The sequence below is a fragment of the Ischnura elegans genome, chromosome 6 (genome assembly GCF_921293095.1).
Source record: "Ischnura elegans chromosome 6, ioIscEleg1.1, whole genome shotgun sequence".
NCBI classification, from domain to species: Eukaryota; Metazoa; Arthropoda; class Insecta; order Odonata; family Coenagrionidae; genus Ischnura; species Ischnura elegans.
Window position 1 is genome coordinate 32,995,921 of NC_060251.1, and position 25,799 is coordinate 33,021,719.

Here is a 25,799-nt window from a genome sequence, read left to right on the forward strand (position 1 = left end):
GAGAATCAAACTTCTCCGTTGCTTTTTCGTAATTTTGGTGTTACAAGAGCTCAACCGAACCTCAAATCTCGCTGAAACTATACTCTGCAGTTGACAAGTTGAGTGCCACCTCAAACTGAGGCAAGTTACAATATATCCTCGACCGCCGTGTTGCCTTACGTATTTAAATGAGCTGCCTCTCGTAAAAACACTTTCACGTGTTGTAATGCACTCCAACAATGCTAATTTTTTGATGGATGGATGACAATGAATGAAAAGAGTTAAGGTTAATGAATTTTTTTTATTTTTACCACCGAACTTTTTCACAGTTACTCTTGCTCAATTGAGTTGAGTTGTAGCTAGTTTCTGTAATAATAATTCTTACTCAAATTCATCTTGAGTCTGAGATCCGAACTACCGCGGAAATGGAAAAGCAAATCAATTATAACTGGGGAGACTTGGTTGCTTACATGTTGGCTTCTTTAGTGCAAGGACTATTTATCGAGTCAGGTTATAGAAAACGGTTTAAAAAATTCGATGGATAAATTAGCCGTACTTGAGAATTAGAATAAAAATCATTTATCGTCGAAAAATGAGAATTTATATATATAAAGTTACCTCCACATTTCCTGTCAAAAAAGGGGATTCTTAAAGATTTTCAACCAAATTTAATTTTTCCTTTGACGAACTCCTTGTTTCATTGAACTATCTAGGCCAAGCTTATCACGGATTTTACAGAAAATTACTTTCTACCAATAAGGTTGCTTAAATGCTTCATTTTCTAAAAACGAATTCCACACACCTTATTCAACATGTACTCAAGACATTAGGATTGAGCTTTATGCCTTACATCAAACCATATGGATATGGAATGCAATGATCACGTAAAAAAAGACATTATTACACAATTTTCATCATCCTTTATTGGCAAAAATGGTCGTGACTCGACAACTCATCATCATTGAAAATAATGAGAGCAAGGTCGACACATGATTTTTAAAGCAATCTTCAATCAGCTAGATTGGATCAATAAAAAGTTGGCCTAATTTATAAAAGGAGTTATGAAATGTGAAAATAACCAACACACGACTCAAAATAGAGATGATGTACTATCTTTTGGTAATAGCCCAATAATGACATCTTTACAACACCTCTAATATGAAGTCCTCATGAGCATTCATTTATTCTGTGCTATTTTAAACTGCAAAAACCTTGACGTAATAGGATCTATTCTAATGAAAAAAGCGCCCTAATGCTGTTCACCAGGCAAATAGAAACAGTTTACATTCTCCTTAAAGGTCATATTGATTAGCAGCATTTAGGGGTAGGAAACTATCTCGGGAGAAATGAGCATAATAATTAAAGTGCGATGCAATTTTATTTGACTTGGAAACCGTTATTCGTCTCTAAATTATTTCTCATTTCAATCTGTTACCATACTCCGGAAAGGGAATTTTCACTTGAATTGTGAAATAAACCTAAAATATGCCATTTGAATTTGCTGATTTGCAAGTTTTTGGAATGCTAACCACATGAGAGATAGAATAAAAAAATGTGCCCAAATATTTGCGGCTATCCATAGAGCAGGGCCCAAAATCCAACCAAAGACAAAAAGATGAGACTCACGATGAAAGAATAAAACGCCCAGAAAGCGGCCAAATGCGGAAATGCGGAAGAAGAAGAGAGACAAGAAATTTAGAAAGGAGGAAGTGGACATAGGAGACGTTTAAAACGCGTGAGAAGATGACGTTTGGGATCGGGAGGAGTAATACAACATTTGGAAGCGAAGAGGCGAGAATGAGACAAGCGAAAGGTGGAGATATTTAGATTGTAGGAGAGAAGGGGAATGGAATCCCCTTAAAAATCGGAGAAAGGCTGAGGCGAAGCAGATGAAGCGACCATAATCTTAGGTGTCACATCAAATAAATGTCGCGTCGAATTTCCAAACGGATGAAGAAGCCAACCCACTCATGTTCTTAGTGGTAGAGCTTCTCCGATCGCCACCCTAATTTTATGTGTGCATAATTTCGGCCAAAAATTATTATTTTACCGTTTTGATAGCAGGTTTTACCATTGCACCCAGGAAATGTATCCTCTAGAGTAATTTTAAGATAAAACTACCGCTGCACGTGAGGGATAGAATCCAGATCAGAGAGTCCGGAGTTTAACTCCCAGGTATCCAAATGAAAAAAAATGGCGAAAAGCCTTGCGTTGGATATTTTATATTAGGATAAACTTCAATCTCATGTGTCCAGGTATTCTTTGAAGGCGTGAAGTGCCGTCGTTTTACAAGCATAGAAGACCTAAAAAGAAATCGCTGACAGAGAAAAGGGCTATCCCAAAGATGGATTTAATGAAGCGTTTCGAGGATTGAAAGATGGTTCTCAAGTGTTAACTGGAGGAATTCGTTGGATTTAGACTCAAATTGGAAAAAAACCGTTTGCGTTTAGCAAAAGCCTGGAAAAGACTGGACTGGAAGATATGGAAAAGTAAAAGCATTGAATGCAATTTTTTAGATGATGATAGAAATTTATTTTACGCAAAGGAAGAATAGGGCAAGATCCAATGTTTTCCGGCAGATATAAGCCATTTAATTTAGAATGTTTTTCCATTAAAAGGCTATTGCCGTCGGTTTAAGGGTGTTGGTTTATTATTTATATGGCCATAGTGCGGTCTTAAATTATTAGGATATAATTCAACTTAGGAACAGATAATATGTTCCTTAATTTGTAACTAAGATTGAAATGGTCCTAAAAAGTACCATTGAACTTGTAAGGGAGTGAATTTTCGCAATAAATCTTTCATTAAATTATACTAAGAAACGCTCACCACCAGTAAGTCGATTGGTGGCAAGATTGAAGCAATAGAAAAAAAAAATGAAACCGATTGATATTCCTCAAACAGAAATAGCAAGTGTACAGAAGGTGAGACTTGGCAGGTATTTACGTGGGGGTAATTTCGGATAAGGGGGCCAGATAGGAACATGGCGCAGTCAGAAATAATTCACGATACAAAACAATTATCCAGCCGTTTAAAAAAAAATAATTTCCTTTAAAATATTCCAAAACTACATCATTCAAACTTATCAACTAAATCAACGAAAATATGATGAATTCACTTCCATATGGTTAAAAAATACGAAAAGTTAATTAAGTAGATAGATATCCAGCATGGCAAGAGGTAAATTACCATCTAATATTTATAAATATCACCCCACCTACGATAATGCGTAAAATCACGCAATTATTGCCGGATAGGGATTTTCTAATTGGCTCCATATGTTTTGGCAAGAATGATAACAATAATGGAATTTGCTTTTCCTAGTGAGCACTTATTTTGATATGGAACAACGACTTTCAATGAAGCCCAACATATTTTTATCATGATCAGAGAAAAATCGAGAAAGATACATTCGCCACTGCGAATTAAATGGTGGCTTTACAGATATCCGCAAACATGTAATTTGCATATCCTGGACAAAATGTTGGATTTTTTTCAGATCGCCGCCCAACGCCGCCCGGGTAACGAGAGCAATTAGGTTCATGGGAATCGATGACAAGGTCAAACCTCTGTGAACACGTAATAAAGTACCGGAGCCAAGGGCGATCCCTCCTTGAGGCATGGCCATTGAAGAGAGGCGGTGATACGGGAGGTATTCGCGGGGACTCCTGCACATAGGCGGGCCGGATAAAGTGCTCCGCGTATCTATATGGGGTGTGAGGTGAACTCGAGTTCAAGTGGGTGGTTAGGGTGGACGCGGATTGGAACACTACAACCCATCCCACCACCATTCCCCCTTTACACCCCACACTCCTTACCCTACGAACCTCACCCCACTGCACCCTGCCCTCAGGAAGAGTACCCCACACCCCTATAAAAACACGTGTCCTTCCCCCTCCATGCAGGCAGACCACCACCCACGAGCATCAACTCGTCCTAACCACGGCGTTCCGTCGCTCCAACAGACAGTCTTCCGCCGAACATCCCGCGAGATGCAGTTTCCCAAGGTGAGTCTCTCCCTAGGGTCACAGGGTGTCCCGCTACTATTCTATCTAACCGCACTAATAGCTCTCATATCTAGCATCTAGCCTCGCGTATCTGGGAGTCTTGCCTGAATAAAACCTGTAATGTTTCCATACTGAAAGAAACACTTTTCCACGATGATAAACTAATATTCCAGCCTAGGTTTAAATGCTCCTACACCATCTTCAAAAAATCGGAATCATTTAGAACCTTGAAGATGATGGAATAACATCATAACCTAGGTTGGAATGAAAGTTTATGATCGTTGAAAATTGCAATTTTTTCTTTCAATCTGGATGAATAGTTAGCTCACTACGGTGAGCTCTTCCCAAATTTTCTGCCATACTGACATCAAGGAAGCCGAATTGTTAGTGATATTATCAGTAATCCTTTTTTCTTCGTTTTTGTTTTTATATAACGATTAAATCATTTTCAAAAGTACTTCTCTCCCTCGACGGGCCGTGCTTTGTCATTTTTGGTAGCTTATCATTGTGATCTCCTTAGTAGTTATTTCCTTGAGTATTACAAGGCAAGGGTCAGTTTTTACAATATTGCTGATATTTTTCCGGATAATTTTCTAGCTGGTTAAGGGTAGAACGCAATTTTATTTTCCGCCAAATCACCAAAAGGAATATTTCTCTCCATGCAATATTTTGCTGATTTCTTACTGCTCCATTCCTCTGCGACAGCTAAAGAATAACAACTTTAGAGAAATATGCAAGTAACGTTAAGGAACTTCAGTGAAATAGCAGTTATAATATCAGTTATAAAAGCTGTAAGATTGCCGAATATTTTTTCCGTATACTACCTACAGGGAAATAATCGATCTAGAATCGATTGATCAAAGCCATTGAACCAGCATCATATATCATGAATACTAGAATTCAACGCGGAGTTACCAGTAATTTAACCTATAGGTCGCTGTGAAGTTAAACAAAAATATCCAGTAGATTGAACGCTCCATTGCCTTTTGACTCTATGTGAATAAAAAAGGAAAAAAAGTGATGGAAACGTTAAATTCAAATTAACGCAGTAATTTCATGGGAAGGACAAATCTCTCCAACTCTCCTATGCGTGATGTGCGATAGTAAAGTATTGCCAGTTTCAATGGAAAGTCATCGAAATAATATCTCAAACTCACTCACAGAAGTTTGGAATATATCCGATGTTTAACGAACCGTGTTTACCCGTTTGCAATTCATCGATTTTATTTCACGAATAATTAACTTTCCACCCATCTTCTTTGCGACCGCTTGTGGTATGACTCTTTATATTTTACACTACTTGATTCTTTTCCCTGAATTTGAATCGGTTCTTGATAGAAATACCGATACCAAACATTAGTATTCTATTTCTTTGCCATAGAAACATTTATTTTCTCAGGAAAAATCATTTTTCAGCAATATTGTTTCCTATCTTTAGTATGCAATCCTTCTTCACGCCTTAGAATGGGTTCCATACTTTTACTTTCACGTACGCATAACCTATTTTTTATGGTAATCAGAGTATGTAAATGCGCACCTACCCTCATATTCAATTACATCGTTTCCTGGCCTCCAAACACTTTTTACCCACCTTCTTTCTTGAAATTATCTTTTTTCGCCAGACCCCATCGAATATGCTTTTAATCCAATCATATTTTCAATCGTTCTCTACGCACTCCGCCAAAATGCAGATAGCATCGTCATCTCTTCTCACAATATAAGCCAATAGTTCGCTTCCAATTCCAAATCCCCATCACACCCTTATGCCTCCACATCGACACGTATGAGAAGCTAAAAATTAGGGTGTATTGCAGTGCATCTCACATTAAAAGGCAATAATTATGAAGTATTTTACAAAATTTAATTTAAATTATCAGCCATACTTCATCCAATTCACCATATGAGGCGTACAAAAGTATTTCTCGTAGCAGGCATTGGCTATATCCATCTAAATAATAAAATAAGCGAAATTAATTTTCAAGGAAATTTGATTTCTTTACAGACCAATTTCTTGATAGTCCTTATAAATACCGTGGTCGCCTAAAAAAATAATTTTTGTGTGAAGTAAAGTTTAAAATTTTTGTGAAGTTTTTTATTTCGAGATAGCCACTGTTTTACCAGGTTCTAATATGGATCTTTTGTCAGCAATATCACAAGTATTCTCAATATTTGACTTCAATTTGAATATTAAATGCTCATCATGTAAGGTAAATGCAAATATTTGCATTCAACAAGGCATATTTCTGACGTTTCACTTCGGTACACAATTTTATCCCTGATAATTAACTCGTTAATTATTTTCACACTTCCTGTTTTTAATGTCTACGTATCCATTTTACATTGTACTTTTCGATCCTTTAATTTTCCGGAATAATTTTTGGTTTTGGCACCTCCACTACATGACATGTATACCATTTCACATAATACTGAATGACATCTATTTTCTATCATTATTTTCAAAAAAAATTTATTAATAACAATATTTAATAGTTTCGTCACGTATTAAACTTAAGACCCCAAATTATTCTTTGCTTTTTTATTTCCTACGATGAAGACTAATATCAAAATAATTATGGATTAAAAACCACAGAGTTATGTCGTAAGTTAGATGAGGTCTGATCTTTCATTGATTCCAGGCGTAATACAGTCTTAAAATTGGCTCTGGGATGAAGCGAAACTTTCATACCTTTTCGAGGGGGATACAAAATGTAAATGGCTTTGATATATAATGTAATAGTTATTTCGACGATACTACTAAAATATTTCTTTCAAGTTGCTCTGTGACTATATTCCATAGGAACTGATATATATTATAATTTTTTCATAAAAAAATGTTATATCTCACAAATATTCTAAAGCCCACGGGATCAAATTCAGTTTGCGTCAAGGCCTACATTTGAACAAAATTCAATTATATTCGCAGGTACTTGAAACACAAATTAAACTCGATATGTTCTCAATCTCACGGAATGCACATTGCAAGACGGAGAAGATAACAATGCAGTTCCCTCAGCATTGCTTGGGCAGGATTTCCCATCAACAAATGTGTTATTGCTGTTTGACGTTTGCAGTGGGCGTAAATTAAATTAAACACTCCATAAAAGCAATCAAGGACAGCAATCGCTGCTGTAATGCACCACCATCGCAAATCACCACACCCATTTGGTTGTATTTACCAATTCTTGACTCGTTCAGGGCCTCGGTCACATAAATTTCCTATCGCGCGGAAGACAAGTCATTAAAGTGGGCTGTGGCCTCACCCCTTTAGTTTCATATGACCACATGAAATGAAGGTGGGAAGCTGTTATTATTATTAATATCATGCGTGGCATGCTTATCAAGTTTCCACAAAAAATATTTAATGGTACCTTACAGGTAAAAATGTATTAAATATGAAAGAGACAGTATTGTTGGGCTATACAGAATATCCATTTATTTTGCCACAGAGGTAAATGAATACAATCATCCGGTAATAAACATTGAGAAATATTTCGTCTCAAAACAAACGTAGAGTAACTCACCGAGGAGCAGCGAGGATTAATTATAAGTTTTTTTATTTAAATACTTGATTTTTTTCTCTTGACCTCAATTTTTAACGTTTATTAGTGGCTTGGCGTGTAGGTTTTACCTTGTCTGTCAACAGCATATGTTAGTATGAGTGATGTTCAGAAAAATTTGCTTAAAAATCAGAAAATTTAAACTATCATCTGAAAAGACGCTTATTGCATATTGAAGCCCGAAATAAGGTATAAGAATGTAGCCAAACTTTGGCCAAATATTTTGCATTTAATTATTAAGGGGGTACACTTCAAAATACTAATGAATATTATTAATATCATGAAAATATGGCTTCTAGCTACCTTCATTATTACAAAATCTTGCGGTGACTTTTAAAACACACGACGTATGAAGAAACAAGTATTTTGGTACCGAAAGTTCCTCAATGTGCTGAAAACCGTGGCAAAAAATGCGATCACCTTTTGATGATTGCCACAAAATATATACGTCCTTAAAACGTCCGTATGGTAGTAGCGAATACAGAATCGAAAACCTTAAGTAAACAACTCAAAAGCCAATGTGGTCGTATTTCTTCATCGCCATAAAAATCCACTTTCCTCGCGAATAGCATATATGACAGATACTAAGGAGAAAGCATAATTCATTCACGCCTTCTTCGGACCTTGAAAAAACGATACAACATTGGATGGATCCATATGGCCAACAGAAAGCAAAACGATGTTCGGGAAATTCATTCTTAACTGATATTGCGAAACCTTCCAACTGTCGAGATTATTGGGACAAACGTTCTTAATTTTCGATTCATTATCATTCATTAAGGAAGCGATTTCATTGAGAAAATATAGGAACTAACTTCGTTCTATCGGTCGAGGCACACCATGCTGGGATCCATTTGCGAAAAATAAATAAATTATATTTCGAAAAAAATGAAAAATCGGAATAAAATATATTCCAATCGGGTTTGAGAGAATGGAATGGTGAAGGCGGAACGGTCCCTCATGTGGGCGCGAGGATAATGAACTTGGGCGAAAAAACACCTGTGTGCCGAAAACCAAGTTGGATGAATGATATTCGCTAAAAGTTTGAACACGGGGACCGCTAAAACACGCTAGCTACGCGGTTGAGACTGCGTTACATCTCTCAGAAGAACAGCTTTCCTCAAAGTGGGAGATTAGGATAGAAATTAATTGCAAAGTGTGGGATGTGATCGCGCTCCATTCAATAATTGGTCTTCATTTCTAGTGATGAAACTTATTTTTTCACTACCACACGAGACAGCCACAGCCTTCCGCTTGATCGGGCTTTTTTCATCTCTTCAACTAGATTAAATCGAAATTTGAAGCACGTATTGGGGTGGAAGGGCTCCATATTAATAATGAAAGACACTTTGTTTCTCCCACAAGTTTGTAAAAATTTCTATTTTATTACCGGTTTCGGCTGTTACACCATTATCATTAACAGCCGAAAACGGCAATAAAATAGAAATTTTTACAAACTTGTGGAAGAAACAAGGTGTCTTTCATTATTAATCTTCAACTAGATATTAAATATTGGTTAATTTCTATATCAATGGCTTAAGCTTCTCATGAAGTCCCACCTTCCATATAGTTCTGAATTAAGTGATAAAAATCACGAATCACGAAATAAATATGCACAATGATAGCTGAGAGATTTTATTCTTTGCCAATGATATGGCGTAACTCTATTCCTTCCTGGTTCACTACACCTAATGAGAATGTTTCTCACTATAAGTAAATTTATTATTCTATCTCCCTCAAAAATTTATTGTCAATATGATACTCCATTTTTCATCCCATCCGCTTAATAATTCTTACTCAACTTAGCAAAATAAACATAGATCAATGCTCTACAAGAGACCAAGAAGAAAAATTTTATTATGATATCAATGAGACCCCAATGATTCTTCTCGAATTGATAATTCTAAACAGTGTCATAGGGTCATTTATATGATATTTTAAATTTTCGTTGGTACCTTAGCGAATGAAAATGGGAAAATTATTAAAAAATTAAGTACCGTAAACCGATTTATTCCAGGAAAGTATCCATCTAGTATTACAATCGCAATACCGTTATTTTTTTGCGAATCTGCATGTAAGTCATCATAAAAGTCTTTAGTTAAATTAAATTAACCTAACTATACTTGGATTTAGCCTTCCCGCCTCCCCTCAGGAAATAAACTATGCTGGCCACCGCTTTGGCATCCCAAATCAAACAACGAGACTTTATTGAAGACTTTTCGGCTATCGTCCATCTGAGCTGACGGTGCTACAAAGACGTAGGTCTCCTGATTTGGAGTCCGACGCGATATAAAAAGAGAAAAAACCAAAGTAAAATAAATCGAGCAAAATACAGAACAGCTTGGACTCGGCGTGGGGCCACCAGTCGGGGAAGAACAAGTGCCCTTGGATGTCCGTGTAAAGAATGACAAGCTGTTGGACGAAGGCGGGGTCACTTTTCCGAAGCTCTTTCGGAACTTTTTGCCTATATAATTTTGCGCAAACCCGAATTGAACAGGCTTAAGTTTCCTTCGCGAGGTAATTGCTCATAACTGTTTCGCAAATAACAATAATTAGTATGGGCGGATGATCACCTACCAAATCCCTGTCCCATATAATTCTTATCAACGACATCAAGTGTTGGAAACTCAAAACATCCATTACACCGATCTAAAATAAAATTGTTTGCGTCGAAAATATAGATAATAATTACACGAGTCGCCAAGGATTTATACCACGTACCTTTTTATTATCAAAGTCAATCCATTTACCGGCGATTGTAGGTTCACATGGAATGTTTTGAGAATCATTCCAACCAGCCCTTCCTTCCTCATCGGCCTTCCGTCATCAACTCATTAAAGATTCCATCATCCATCTCATTTCATCTATGAACGTCATTATCTTTCTCCCCCTTCCCGCCTCTTTTTAGTCTCACATTTTTCTCTCTAACAATGTTGTTAGCATCTCTTTCCGGATTTACCTTGCTTCATCCTAACCCTGCCTTCTCTCTTTCCCCAAGATGTGGAAAAATTCCTCTTTTCCACCTTTAGCTATTATCCCGAAATAATATCCTGAACACTATAAGGTAGCAAGATATTTTGATCGAGAGCGTAACGACTTAATGTTTTATTGGAGATAAGTTCTACTGGCCGAGCGGTACAACATAATGAAGCCGTTAAGCATTATTTAGTGATTTGATCATAGGTTTGTTTACTCTGCGATTATCTTTTCCTTCGGTCGATTCGGAAGCAAATCCATAGCGTGAAACACTATTATTTGCTTCAATTTCTAAATTTTCTACCTCACAACAAAAATGGTGCTTGTATATCGTGATATTTTTCATTTGGAGTTGTAAGAGGGAGGAATAGTATTAAAAAAGCTCAGGCAGATTGAAAATCTTCCTTTCAAAGTTTTGTAGACTAAGAAGGGGTTTTACACTGTCAGCAGAGATTCATTAAATAGCCCAAAAAGGTGGCGGCGATTGGCTGCCAAATTAGAGATCGCGCATTCGAGTCCCTCCGGGGCGTATCCAGCGCATGGTTGTTCGTGTAAGTGTAGCTGTTTACTTTGTAGGGTACTCCGATATAAAATGGCCAATATGAGCTGTATTCGATGTTTCGGAATAAAATAAATAACATGATATTGAAATTGCTGGGTTTGTGTTGAGCGTCGAGCAGTTTTTGAATAGACATTCCCGAATTCCTCGACACACCTCATTCAAGGAAGGGCAAGGTCAACGAAAAGAGCCACTCCCGTTTGTATTTTACCCTCGAAACTCCCAAGACAATGCTAATATTAATATTTCATTACTTAACCAAGTCTAATATATTTCTCTCAAATAATGATAATCACCTTCACCAAGGCAATTTAATTTACTCTTGCCCTACATTCCTTTTAGTTCCACGAAATAATACGTCTGCTGACTTCTCTTGGGTGAATTTTCCTGTTTGAAATCTATGATGTCTCATTGCGTACATGCTGTCTCAAGTGATGTGCTAAACCAACTGTATTTTTCATCAGCGCTACTCTTCCCTAATATTTACATGCAATAGGCTACTTCTTTCCTGCGCCGTTCCGCACGGAAAAGATTTTATTATGGATTTTCCATAGAATTCACGCGGAATTTAAACCCGAAACCATTTAACTTAAAGTTAACATCCTAAAAATCGCAGATTTCCAAATTAGAATTTTGGATCACAAATTTCCAGAATGTCAATTTAAATCAAGAATAGAAAATTTGACCATTTCCGTGATATCGATATATTTGCCGTGCAAAGTCTTTTCCAACTGTTATTTCTTTTCGCAAACGCTTTAGCATCCATCACTGTACTTAAACGTCCTCAGGACAGCAGGGAAAGAAACTGACCAACCTACCCCGGATGTGAGGAATTCACACGCCAGTGGTCAAATTCGGGGACGGCCCTGAATGAGTTACATAGGACACGTTATAAAGGATGTATAAGAGATGAAATACGTAGCTATGAAAAGGTTAGCGGATAGGAGAGAGATATGAAGAGCTGCGTCAAACCAGTCTCACGATTGTTGACGAATGATGATGAGTGGTCAAATACGGTGTGACCTCAACCTTCACAATGAATCATAAACTCGGATAATTCTAATCTACGTCTTTGTTATATAAGTCAAGCTTCCCATATGGATGTTTTTTTTTAAGTTTCCAGTCTCATACACTGTGAGCCAATTAGTGACCTTTCCGCTTAGAAGGCCTTGTAAGGCTATTTTTAACTTCACCCTTATTCCATTCCATGCGATGATGCCAACAAGAAATGTTGATGATTATCAACCAATTCCATATAAAAATTATCCATATACCTAATTCATATCAAAAAGCATGGATTAACCGCGAACCAATGACACTGGTAGGAGTTATAAACCCGGAAAGGAGGGAGCCCAACTACCTTCGGTGTCCAACATAATGCGGAATCCCCTCTGGGAATGGTCGAAAAAGGTTGGTCCTGAGAGTGTGCTATTATCCGCGAGTCCCTTCTTAACGAATTTCTAGCAAAAATGCTCTGTACAGATGAGACGGAAGATTCTCCTGGGGCTTAGTCCACCAGTCGTGCTAAGGAGAGAACTCCATCGTCTAGAAAGGGTTAATTGGTAACAGATGTTTCAACCCGAAATTTGGTATAGAAAAGTGAGGATAAAGATCACCTCAGGCTAAGCCACGGTCGCATAAATTACACACAGCTCAGTAGGTAGGCTAATTTCTATCCCTAGGGCCACCTCACAGGGAAAGGATTTTTATGCCATGAAAATTATTTCATTTTTCGTTAATCGGTTTATAATTACCTAGATGATCGTAAATTCATTATTTTTTATACAATCGTTAATATTTGGCGTATTGCACCTCGAAAATATATTATTCATCCGAATGACTCACGGGAAATTTTCATCCATTCTTCTCATGTAGCTGAGAATATAATGGGACTAGATGTAAAACATTAAGACGAAATTATTACTTAAAAGCATCTGAATTAAGAAAACCAACATAAGACAATCAGAAAAAAATAAATTTTAACCTAAAAAATACTCTTATTTACTTTCAACTTTAATCAAGGGGTTTTAAAGAAAATTTTGTATGCATTTCAACTAGTATTCATTTCTAGAGACAACCTTAAATTTAACTCAGTTAATTTTTTTTTGACCCAAAGTATTGAAGCCAAACGCCGTACTAATTGCTAGTCTACTGTGCTTCCCAAGTTGATGTGATAAAAAAGTAAAAATTAGTACGCGCCGACAACACTTGCATTTCGGACTGCGAAAGCAAAACCGCAACTGATTGACACCTACTAATTGTTCCTGTTGTCGGCTCATCGGAGAGAAGCAGTTAATTGTTCCCACGACGCCCTCAATGTGTACTCAATGCGTGTATTGGTGCAACGCCCACATAATTCGGAGTGTGGAGGCCATCCACCGCCGTGAGGCTCGAGACGAGACAGTTCAGCGTTTCGTGGGTGACCTAATATCCACCAGTCGGTGACGTCGAGGAACGATTATCACAGTCCACATGCACACCTGTCTCGCTACGTTCACGCGACGCAGGTTTTTGCACGGGTGAGCTCTCAACAGAGGAAATGATCGCAGAAATATCCTAAGGAAAAAAAGTATTTATTCAATCATTCTATCGGTCAAACACGGGCGCGGGTAGAAAAAAATGCTAGAGGAGTGCATTAAGTGCCGCTCCTGGGGCGTTATGTTGGAAAGTTTGGCGATTGATCAAAATCCTTGAATCAGAATCCTTTAATTTCTGAATCAGCACTTCAGTGGACCTGGACAATATTGAGGAGTTCTCTCTTTAGCTTACAATTATGCCCACCCTTTCACACCATCTAAAAATTCTGTTACCTTCTTTCCTCTCCCACACTTACTAAACAAACTTCTAATATTTTTTCAACATCACCTACTCCTCATTTTTTCAACATCATCACAAAACTTGCTTCATCAAAACCTTCTGTCGCCTCCGTATCTCATCTTGAAGCTTCCGCTCCTAAGCCACCTTGTGCAGTACTTCACCTTCTCCATTCAACTGGAACGTTGGCGAAATATGGTCCACAAAAATGTATAAACGCGGTAGAAAACCCAGAGAAATTACTGCCTACAGTCAAAATCTCCGCGGAAGCCTACTTGGAAACTTGGCAATTTATTTTCGATTCGATTATTACTCTCTCTTGATTCTGACTTGGTGATAAACTCATCATATACTTTATTCACCGGTTACTTTTTGGTGTTTTGAGGTTACAAAAGCACTTCCCGTACTTAACAGGGAGGGTGCAAGTGCACCCCCTTACCCCGCTCTTCCGGCGCCATGCAAACCTGGTCAAGATAGGTATACATGAAGCATTTTTCCAGTCACTCCTTCCCCTCTCCCCTCCTGACTTGGATTTCTCTATTTAATTTACTATTAGACCCATTCTTACCCTCTATCGAAAAATTCTGCAGTCTTCTTTCCCCTCCCACGCTTACTAAACATTCTTCTCACATTTTTTCAACATGTGGTTGAAAGCTTGTGGTTGAAAACCATAGAAATAAGAATATTCGTCAAATTCAGTTCATTGGTAATTCGACGCTTCTATTTTGCCCTCTCACGCGCACCCTATTTAGCAATAACTCAAGATAATACAATATCTCGTCGCACAAAACTCGCTGCATCGTAACCTTCTATCTCATCTTGAAGCTAGCGCTCCTCAGCCACCATTCTCGCAGCACTTTACATTCTCCATTCTTCCTCACATCCACATTTCAAACGCCTCCAATCATCTCTATTCCTCCGTCCTAAATGTCCACATTTCCATACCGTAAAGCGCTACACTCCTCTCCATTCTTCTCCATTGGATAAATATCAGAAAGCACGATTTTTCGCTTCCGTGAATTCATCTAGTATTGAATTTGAAAACCCTTTTATCATGTAACCCTCAACCCTCTCCCTCTCCACCCTTTCTCTATCTGGTAAGATTTCAGCTTGGCTGGTTTCAACGACGATATTGTTTGAATGGCTTTGAAGCAGCGAGTTTGCTTATATGTTGATTACTTCGATTGAAAATACCACTCCAATATAATATGACATTCACAATGGAGGAGATAAATCTGGGTTTTAATTAAATTTAACTTTATGCAATTAACTTTCCAACTTGCTTCCATTTCCCAGCGTACATTTAAATGCAAGGTTTCAATATTGCCCACAGTCTGGTCATACAACTTGACCGGTCTGCTTGCATTTATCTTATTATGATACAACCACCTCGGAGGCTATTGTAACCCTTTGTGGAGTCTATTGCAAGGTGCACTACAATTGCTAAAATTCAATAGAGGAACCTATTATTGCTGAAGTTTTTTCGGGTTTCCGACCGGATGAGGTTCTCCATCTCGGCAGAGATGGAGAACCTCATCTAGGCAGAGATGGAGAATCTCATCCGGCGGGAAACCCAAAACAACTTCAACATCATCATTCGCCGTGAAAACCTCAAAACCTTCGAACCTATTATTGATTCTGAACGGGATTTGAACCAGGATCCCTTGAGATAGCACCGCTTGCCTTAATCGCTTCAACTTACTAAGGTGCTATCTAAACAGGTGGATTTTTGTGTGACTTTAGAGGAGGCAGTTGACGCAAATTCGAAGGAAATACGACTACCATGCGTTCGATACGGTTTCGAGACAAGGTGGCCGAAATGGTTAATGCGTCATGGAATTTCCTTAATTTAAGTGTACTCAGTAAGAGTGTTCTTGCGGGCAACTTCGTAAAGATTATCCGGTGACTAGTCCACAGTTTTGTTTGCCAAGTGTATGAGAGATATCATTACGTATGTAGCATCTGAGCAGAGGTTCTGTGTGTACAGTTCAACTGCCTAGTGGCAGTTAATGTACATCAGCATATACAACCTTCTTTCCTAAGGCTGTCAAAAAACCTAAGCGACCACATCTTCATCGGTAGAATGTTCGCAATAACGCATTATTTTATATTAATCATTTTCTATAATTTTTACGCTCCCGAATTCGATAAAAATACATCTTTCTCAAGTGTATCTATTACATGAAGTAAAAATACTATTTCATTGCCACCGATATCGATATCGTAGGCACTGCTAAATATACACTGCTCTCAGACTCCTATAATCAGCAAAACTTCAATCTTACTTTAAAGCAAGAACTGCTTAGTATCTTACACTCACTCAATTTCTGGTCACAATTTAGAAATTATATCATTTTCCCATTCATACTTGCTCCACGTTAGGATATTTCTGCTTGCAAACAATTGAGAGAATATTGTACCAAAAATATTGTAGTAGAAATAAATTTCAGATAAACCGCTGTAATTACCCATATATACCGGTAGGTTCAGTGGCAGCAGAGTAAGTAAATATATTTTCTCTTTACTTCGCCTTTCATATAAACGATTCATTTATACTATAGGAATTTAGAATTCATTAAGCCATGAGTAAATATAATGTGCAACATGTAAAATTTCACGGTTGAATTTTTCGTAAATGGTTTTGGCCGCACACCATCTTCGTGCTATTCACGGGGCGTGCCTCTTGTCCATCACAGCGTGAACACTTAGAAGAAGGCGTGCCTCTAAGATAACGCCTCCTTGCCACCGCGAGACTATTTGCATTCGTTGCAGGCGCTCCGTGCCATCCCTAGCTGTTGACGCCGCCGCCAAATGACATGCTATCCGCTTTCAATCTCGTATAAATATGTTGGACGGCGATCAAAGCGTAACACCAGCTCGTGGGAAGTAATCCACTTAAATTGTCATTTATCGTGACAGGAATTCGACCTCTAACCTCTTAATTGCTAGATTTTTCTGTCAACTTGCTTCATAATGACGTATCTTTAGTTATTGTGAACTACAGAAAAATTGGTGTTATCGCCTAGTCGTAGCATGGATAAGATGGCTTCGCTGCTATAAAATTTGATTATAGTCATGCGTAGCCATTTAAACATGGAAATTTTTACCAAATATACATTTAACATCCCTAATACTAATGGATAAAATAAAAAGATTACAATTATTAATTTTCCCTATAATCATAAGATGGAAAAAATCCGGTTAGTTATATATCCATTATGCATATGTAGTGAACCCTATCAACAGTAGGTGTAATACTTTCATTTTCCATGATGGAAATATACTATAATTTAAAGCCAGAAGTAAATATTAAATATTTAGACTAAAAATGTTTGGTTTGATCAAAAAATATTTTTACGCCTTTGTAAGTGATATCAACATAGAAGTAATAATATTTCGCAATTCTCAAATTGATGATTAACTGCAAACGAACATTTTATTCAATGCATTTAAGGCTGCACGATAAATACGTAGATAGCAGGTAGTGCAGTAAAAAGATATCCTCTAGGAATGTATATCCTAAAATGCAGCTGTAACTGCAGTTTAATTTGGATTATTACATATTCAACTACATTCACTATCTCTCGTTTAAAATTTCTGGGAAATCGAAATTATGATGACAAGTACTACTAAACTAAAATAGTCTTTTATCGCAACGTTAATGTTTAAATGGCTCAATCTTTTTCATGTATTCAATTCTCACAAGACAGATAAACCGTACTTACGGTCTAACATACAAATATCTCTCCAAAATTGAAAAATAAGATCTTTTAAATGAATCGCGGAGTGAGATGCCAACGAAATAAAATGTAATAACCATCCATTAAGTACTGTAATAAACTCGAGGATGCAATGCGAAATACCTATGATGATACAAAATTATTTTAGAACAAGGTATTTTAAAATCAAATATTAGAAAATTATTTGCATTTCCATAGTATTACTAATATTATTTTTTTTACATAGATTCATATTCAAAATAATCGATAGCTAAAATGAGACAACATTTATGGCGAATATTTGTAGGTGAAATGAGCCACAAAAAAAGTTCCTCGTAAGCTCATAGGAATGAATCTGTGAGGGTTTCTTTGGTTCGCGGCATTTTTAGTACATCAAAAATCATATTCTATCGTGGAAAGAGCTGTAATCCTGAGTAAGAGCAGCTTCCGAGACGTTTAGTGATTCGTAAAAAATAAACAGATTGTTAAATGACTTGAGAAATGAATGTAGCGTTATTTACGGACAGTGATTAATGCAAATTAATTCAAGACACCGTTTTAAATAGAAGCACGATGAATGAGTAAACATCGGAGGCCAAAGACGGCTTTCACTGCTTCACAGTTGTCTGAGAAGTATGCCCAAATCTTGAAATGCGCTAATGCACTTCCGGATGACAAAAGGGATTCAAACCCTCGTATAAAACCGAGGCGTCATTTCAAACACGCTGATTCATGATGTCACGCAAGGCGTCTTTTGATACAGGGGATATGGTTGGCAATCAAAGTGCTTAGGTACAGTTAGTTTTCTTATGAGCTGCACTTAAGTTTTCGAAGTAGTCGTACAGCTAAGCTTTCAAGAAATGAGGAATGAAATTGTTTTCTAACAAACAGCTGGACCATAAATATGGCATTGGATTTGAGATAATAAATAATGAGTTGGTGTAATTTGGCCAAATAAAAATAAAGGCTATTTAGATATCTCTATCTAGCAATGATTTTGAGCCTATATAATAACAGGTGGTCAATAAAATTAAGACTAAATAATTTATTTTTGGATTGTTGGATCAATCTTCTACCGAATTTAAAACTTCCTTCATAAGCGCGTTTTAATCGAGATAATTATTGTAGCGCAACGTGAGTACAACGTTCTTGTTAATAAAATTCAAGAAAAACTTGATCAACTTGAACATCATTTATGGGAGATAGTAGACAGATCAATTGGCTTCAGGAAAGTATTCTTAGCCTTCAGGATAGAAGCGATAAATTAAAATTTTAACAAAGCTCACATTATTAAAGTAGGGGAGGCAAGGTAGATCATTCAAATGGCATGAATGCGCGTCTTAAAAATCACTACTCTTATTTTCGAAAATTTATAGACTAATATCAGTTATGGAAATTGCTTCTAGTGATACATTACGTGATATATATAGAATCAATAGAATGTAAATATTTAAAATGCAGTCGTTCCATTTGTATCGGACATATATCTTAAAATTGCAAAATTAAAATGACAATGCAAAAAAGAGACTGATTAAGATATAAGTCACAAATGAAGAAACAGCTCATTTGATGTTTAGGTGTATAGTACACCCATTGTTTTCATTTTTACGCAACCGATAACAATTTATAATTTATGAAGACAGTGAAACTATTTGTATTTGAAGACCATATATTATGATCAGTTATTAATAATTATATTATTTCCGCATTTATACATTCAAAGCCCACGACCATTCATGGAAAGCACATTCATGGACATATACATACCGATATCTAACATATGATGCAAAAGTCAATACAGGCATTATGAACGTTCTCCGAGACTGGAAACTAAAAGTTTTCTGATCACAGAATTTGAACTAATAAAATAATTCGATGCATCAAGAGACTTCATTATAATTTTCGGTCATATCGTCTTCCTTCGCTTTCATTTGGCTCCGTGATTAATGGGTCAAAGAAGCCTCTCGCGTTGAGATATCATAAATTAGCGAAGCCCACGTACTCACTCTTTTGACTTATTAACCTCAACGACTTTCCCGTCATCAATAGCCATAGCCGTAAAAACCCTTCCTCAATTATTAACAAATAATTGACAGATGTCTCGAAGGAAGATTTTCAGACATTAATTAGTCTTACTCACTCTGCGAATTTTTCTCAGCCAGCCTGACCACGAACAGCTCACCACAACATTAAAGGTTGGCGTGAGGTTGAAATTATCTCACCTTGATATATGAGCCAAGTCATTGAATACTGGAATTAATTTTAATGAACAGTTCAATAAAGTAGGGGAATGGAAAAAATACTTCATAAAGCCTTCGAGATATTTCGAAATACTGAAATGTTTGAAGTGGTCAATATTTTTCTCAATCGTTACTACTGCAATTTGGTAAGCATCCGAAAAATTGTGTGATTGTAAAAATGATTATGTTGTACTGGTGGATACATTAAAATTGGCAGCAAGGGTATAATTTATGACTGCTAAAAATGTTTCAAAAGATAATAGTACGCCATACCATGCTTTAATATTATCTTCTATTTGGTACGTATTGTTTGATCGTCCGATATGCTTGGGTAAAAACATTGCAGAACATTCTGAAATAGCGGTAAGAATCCACAGAAATGTTTTAGTATTTTTATTCTTCACAATCGTGGTAAGAATCAGTAAAAATAATAATTACTGAGTGATAAAATTTGAAAAGGCAATTTTTAAATTTTATGAAGGTTTCCGATCTAATGATAACCAATTCATTTCCATTTTCAGAGATATTACACTAAGCACTTCATCGCATTCGTTGTTTTGCTGCAAACCACCAACTCGGCGCCAAGGAGGCCTCGACTATCGCTCGCAGACTGGGGACAGGCATACCACGAACATGGCCATGAGGTAAGTTTCATTCTTTGTCAGTATACTCAGTATACGCAGTGTGTACTCAGTGTTTCAAACGGAAGGTAGTTTTGTACAGGTGATGTAACAGCTCACTCCAGAACAAGCCATAGGCACGTGAATCCCTTTCTACCCTTTCGATGGAGGGGCAGTTTCTTTCCCTGGGAATACGTCGCATTTCAATAATTATATTGCTTACCAGATCAGCCTAAACTGTCGCCTCAAATTGACAGGCTTTTTCGTAGAAAATAACTTTTCTTTAATATAAACACGTTTGATCACAACCTATAACTCCAGTTGCTGCTAAAAAGCTAATGGTATTTGATTATTTTTCGCTCTCTGAGCATCTTTTGATGATCTCTCTTTTCCATTCCAATATTATTTTCGTCGAACATATGCAGGTAAGGATCAAACGTTGAACTCCTCAAGGGGTCCAGAAGAGCAAAGTTTGCTAAAACCTGCGGATCTCAAACAGTGCATGGGCAGCTCATTACAACTCGGATTTTTTAATGCATGCTTGCATTGCATAAATAACGTGATATGCTTCATGTTATTCCAATTTCACACTCAAGTGATTGAAAAATGTAAAAAGAGATGTGAAAGTGAAAACTATTTGCAGTACAAACTTTCGCGATTAAAAAAACCACCAGCATTAGACATTAGAATCGGGTTCCCGGGGCGGGTCCACTAAGGCTAAACTCGTGATTCCCGGAATCCAAGTCCAAATCCTTTAAACCCGCGCTACCTCAGGAGGGGAAGGACAGACGAAGAAAAATAAGGAAAGTAGGCGCCGCGCTGCGCCGCCGCCGCGATGAGAGCCCGACGACGTCTCCAGGGTAAGGATAGGGAAGGAAGAATAGAACCTACGCCGTCATTAAGGCCTACACATGCGAAAGCAAGCTTTGATGTTTCTACAGATATAAAAGAATATTCTATGATTAAGAATACGCCACAGATTTTTCCGTCGATACCAGCATAAGATATGTGGAACGAGACACCAGGGCGGGATCGAAGGGTTACACTCTCGGGGCACTGTCTTTAAGCTTTCGCTTTTCACTCCTGCACCGCGGAAGGAAGAAGACGAGGAAGGAAAAATAGGATGAAAGCGATAGGAGCCCTACCACCCCCCTAGGAGTGGATAGGGATGGAACGGAGGGGATGAGGAATCCCGACATTGGGACGGTGGGGCCCACTACTAGCGAAACCATTACTTGCGGATCGTAAAAAAATCCCTATGCGGAACGAAATTTCTAAGATTTTACGTAGATTACCAGCATAAGACAGTAAAAAAGAGTAAAGAGACAATAGTTCGTAAATCGACGAGAGAATTTCTTCGGTCCATTCCAATACCAACGCTACGTTAAGCAGTCACCGTAACCTTCCACGCAGAAATCTATGAGTAATATATCTGGCCACTCATTATCAGTGAATAAAATTGATGTAAAACATATTGTATTGTTTAAGATGTAGGCGGCGCGGCGGATCGATAAACGTAAAAATATTGGTGCCTATTTTTGAAACATTATCACAACCGGTAATAAAATAAAATTAGTGAACGATTCGATTGCTCGCAAGACGGAAAACAACGGTAGATTCTTCCAAAATACCGCGATCAAACAATCTCACTGTAAATTTTCAGGGTCAAGGTACTTACGCTTTCGGCTACGACGTGGATGATCCAGAGACGGGAAACACGCAGTTCCGGGACGAGCAGAGGCACGCCAATGGCACGGTGACCGGATCCTACGGCCTCCTGGAACCGGACGGAAACGTTAGGGTGGTCCACTACATAGCCGACGAAAAAGGATTCAGGTAAGGATCAAAATAATTAAGCTGAGCCACTAATTGGCTAAATAGTACACGTCCGAAGACAGGGAATAAAAGTTATACCAGTTACACTTAGAATGAAAAAATACCTCCGAAATAGGTTTTTCGATAGCCTCAGGCAATCATCAATGGGGAGAACAGGCTCTTTAGTCTATAGCTCGACGGGTTTATATCACTTCTCCTCCCTGTTAATGGCTGCCTGAGACCATCGAAAAACTTGTTACGGAGATATTATTACCTTCCAACTGTCATTAGGATTTGGATTTCCTATCTTCGGACATCTTCAGGTAAGGATCAAACATCGGCCTGCACATGGGCCCCGGAAGACCAAAGTTTGCTAAAATCTTCGTATCTCAAACAGTACAGGGGCTGCTCATGACATCTCGGATTTTTAATGCATGATTGTATTCTATAAATAACGTGATATGCCTTACGCTGTTCCAGTTTCACTCTCAAGTGAAAAAAATGTTAAAAGAGATGTTTAAGTGAAAATTATTTACAGTAAAATGATGGCCATACGAAAAAATCACAACTTTAATGATGAAGGTATCCCTGTATCAAATACTCCCATATTGATAACACTACAGCTGACAATAAGAATAATATTCTCAATTATGAAATAGTCCATGAAATGTGCTGCTCTAACTACTGTATTTGTTCAACCAACTGAGTATTAAACCGGTTTTATGGAAAGAAATTGCTTAATATCTAGAATAGCCAGTACTCATGAAATAACATTCTTTGTCAATCATTGACGTATTTTTGAGATTATCAGCATAAATACTAACTTTATAATGTAAAGGATGTTAATTGAAAGATCAAAATTTCAAAACTAAAGCAAACAAATAGAGACAAGACTTGACAAAAATAATTTGAAATAAGTATCATGTCAGGTGAAAAAATCTAAATTTTGAATATGTCTAATCTTAAACATGAAAAATATGGGAAATGTTGTCGAATCAACTTTGTTAACGCCTTTTGCATAGACTTTTTCTTACAATTTTATTTCTTTTTTTAAAAGAATAGAAAGGATTTTTTTATTACAATGGTCGACACTCCCCTTTAAATTACCCAACTCAAGGATAGTTATTATTCTTAAAGCCCTGAACGCAAACAACGCAGCTAGTATATCAATATTTTGCCAATATTTCACTACTCAGTTTTGAGAGAACCACAGACTGCAGTGTATCAATAATTTAAGCGAAGGTAAAGGGAGCTTTTTATATTGGTATTGGAGTCATATTAGAACTACGCTATTTATAAAAATGTTAGTTTCAAACCTCGTTTCTAAGTAACTTCGTCTCTGAATTTTTTGGAAAGTAATGAAACTCAAGAAATATTCTCAGAGAAGTGGAAAACTAAGAACTTGAAATTCATGGTCATATGGAAGGTTTTTTTTAGGTAAAGGAGCAAAGCAGGTATGATGGTGGTACACATGTAACAGCAAATAATGGAAAAAATGATTTTCTTATACCGCGCACGGGATAAGCTTACGCCCCGCTCCATATAGTAATGGGTGCAGAAAAAAACAAGGGGATGCACAAAAGATACTTTGAGCTACCTATACCTTTATCGTAATGAAAAATAATCAAGTTACATACAAAATTTAAGAGTTTTTGAAAACAGATTATACGCATATCCAAGACAATGCTATCTTATAACATAAAAAAGATACAATGGGGAAAATGGATGAAATTTGTTCATCATGCTAGTTAGTCTCATTGCATAGAATATTTTCTCACGAGTCCAAATATGTAAACCAAAACTCTCCCAGTACTCCACAAACGTCAATAAATGCTAATTAAAAATGCTCGAATATCGCTTGAAGTCACGTGACCTGAAACGCCTTCTGACGTCATCGCACGATACGCTATTCACTTCGCTAAGAGAGAAGAGTGGTAGAGCTTTCAATGGAAGACATCGAAGTAAAAATCTTCGTCGAGCTTTTAGTAGATCTCAAAAGGACAAATTGACTTAGAAGGGATTTAAGAAAGCAAAATACCTCAGTTTACTTTCGGTCGACTTCCTTATGGCGGCTGATTTTCTGAAAAACAGTGATTGCTTTGTCACTAGCGCGATGCGGGAGTAAAATAAGGCAGGCAAATAATTATGCGATTAATGAAAATTATTTTACAAATGTTTTTAAATGTTTATTTATTGTCCATTAATATTTATTACACCCATTGCTAGCTGAAAATCTTCCTAATGTATTCACTCAGTTACCTACCATGCGGAACTTAGATAGTTTTTTTCCCTAAACGGCCGAAGTTGAGATCCAAATAATCGTGAAAAGGTAAAAAAAAGTATTTGATAGACACAGAAATAAGTTTCAAGTACTATTTACGCTGTACTTACTCAAGTTCCTGTTTTTGAACAGAAATCCCTGCAGAAACGAGACGAAATTTTAGATTTGGCGTTGACATGCAGCGAACTTTATGGGCATCACAACAGAGAGTACTTAGTTTACCTTACCAAAAGCCACATATTTCTCGTATACTCCTTATTTTTCCCCGTAGTTTAATCGTAATCAGTATTTATTCTCATGAACACCTTACCTTATGTATATTACCACCTTACTTTATGTATATAATCCTAAAATCGGTGGACTAATAGGTACATGTCTAGGGTTATTTACAAGGTGAAATGAGTGATACATCTTAAATTTTGTGGGCAACTGCGAAATACTGGCGATTTGATAAAACCCTATACGGTAACCCTGATTCAAGAGTGTACTTACGTTGAAAAATATCCCGTTGACAATGTAAATAAAGTATTTAACTCCGTTCCGTAGGTCATCAACCATTTTTTTCTCTTCTTTTTGTCCTTTGGGGCACAAGCAAAAACCTTTTCCGGTGAGAAAATAGAGGCACTAGAGTGGCGGGGCACTAAATACGATACATATGGTTTTCACACGTTTGTCTATTGAATATGCATGCTGCAATGCACTTATTCCACTAACCAAATGATGTGGGTGTCCAACGTAGATCACAATCTGCAACCAACCTCTTTAATATTTTCATTTAATCTTTCCAAATCTCCCCAAACAATCCCCTTTATTTGTTTCAACAACGCCTTTGCAACCCAAAATATTCACAGTCTGCATTTTGTCATTAAAACAGCAATTATTTTCGCCAAATTTGCATTTGAGCCCTCGCAGATCGATTTTCTATCCACTTCCTCAGTCTGTCATCAGTGGATACCGTGCCGTGACGTCACGACCCGATGACGTCGTGTTTTCAAGCAACCAAGAACATTTGAGGTAGAGGCCTTCTTATTTCAGTATTTAAAAAAAAATTGTGCATGTTCCCCATTGCGGTTCTACTATGTTCAGCAATGTTGGCAGCCCCGCAAGGGGGGGGGGGGGGCGCCCCCCATATGTATCCACATCTGGCTCCACAAAATTTATCGTGAAGTGTGTCGGTACTTGCGTAGGTCAAAAACTTCGTGTGACCGCATACCCCAGCAAAAAGATTTTAG

At 37.3% G+C, this 25,799-nt stretch overlaps 1 protein-coding gene across 1 annotated transcript in view; it reads left to right on the plus strand.

Annotated features, from left to right (window-relative positions):
- The first annotated feature begins 3,901 nt into the window (after window positions 1-3,901).
- LOC124160230 overlaps window positions 3,902-25,799 on the plus strand; it is a 50,051-nt gene continuing 28,153 nt past the window's right edge. Inside the window, exons 1-3 of the mRNA XM_046536043.1 lie at window positions 3,902-3,986; window positions 20,373-20,495; window positions 22,135-22,307. Coding sequence (XP_046391999.1) covers window positions 3,972-3,986; window positions 20,373-20,495; window positions 22,135-22,307 — 311 coding nt within the window. The 5' untranslated portion in view covers window positions 3,902-3,971. The remainder of the gene's footprint in view (window positions 3,987-20,372; window positions 20,496-22,134; window positions 22,308-25,799) is intronic.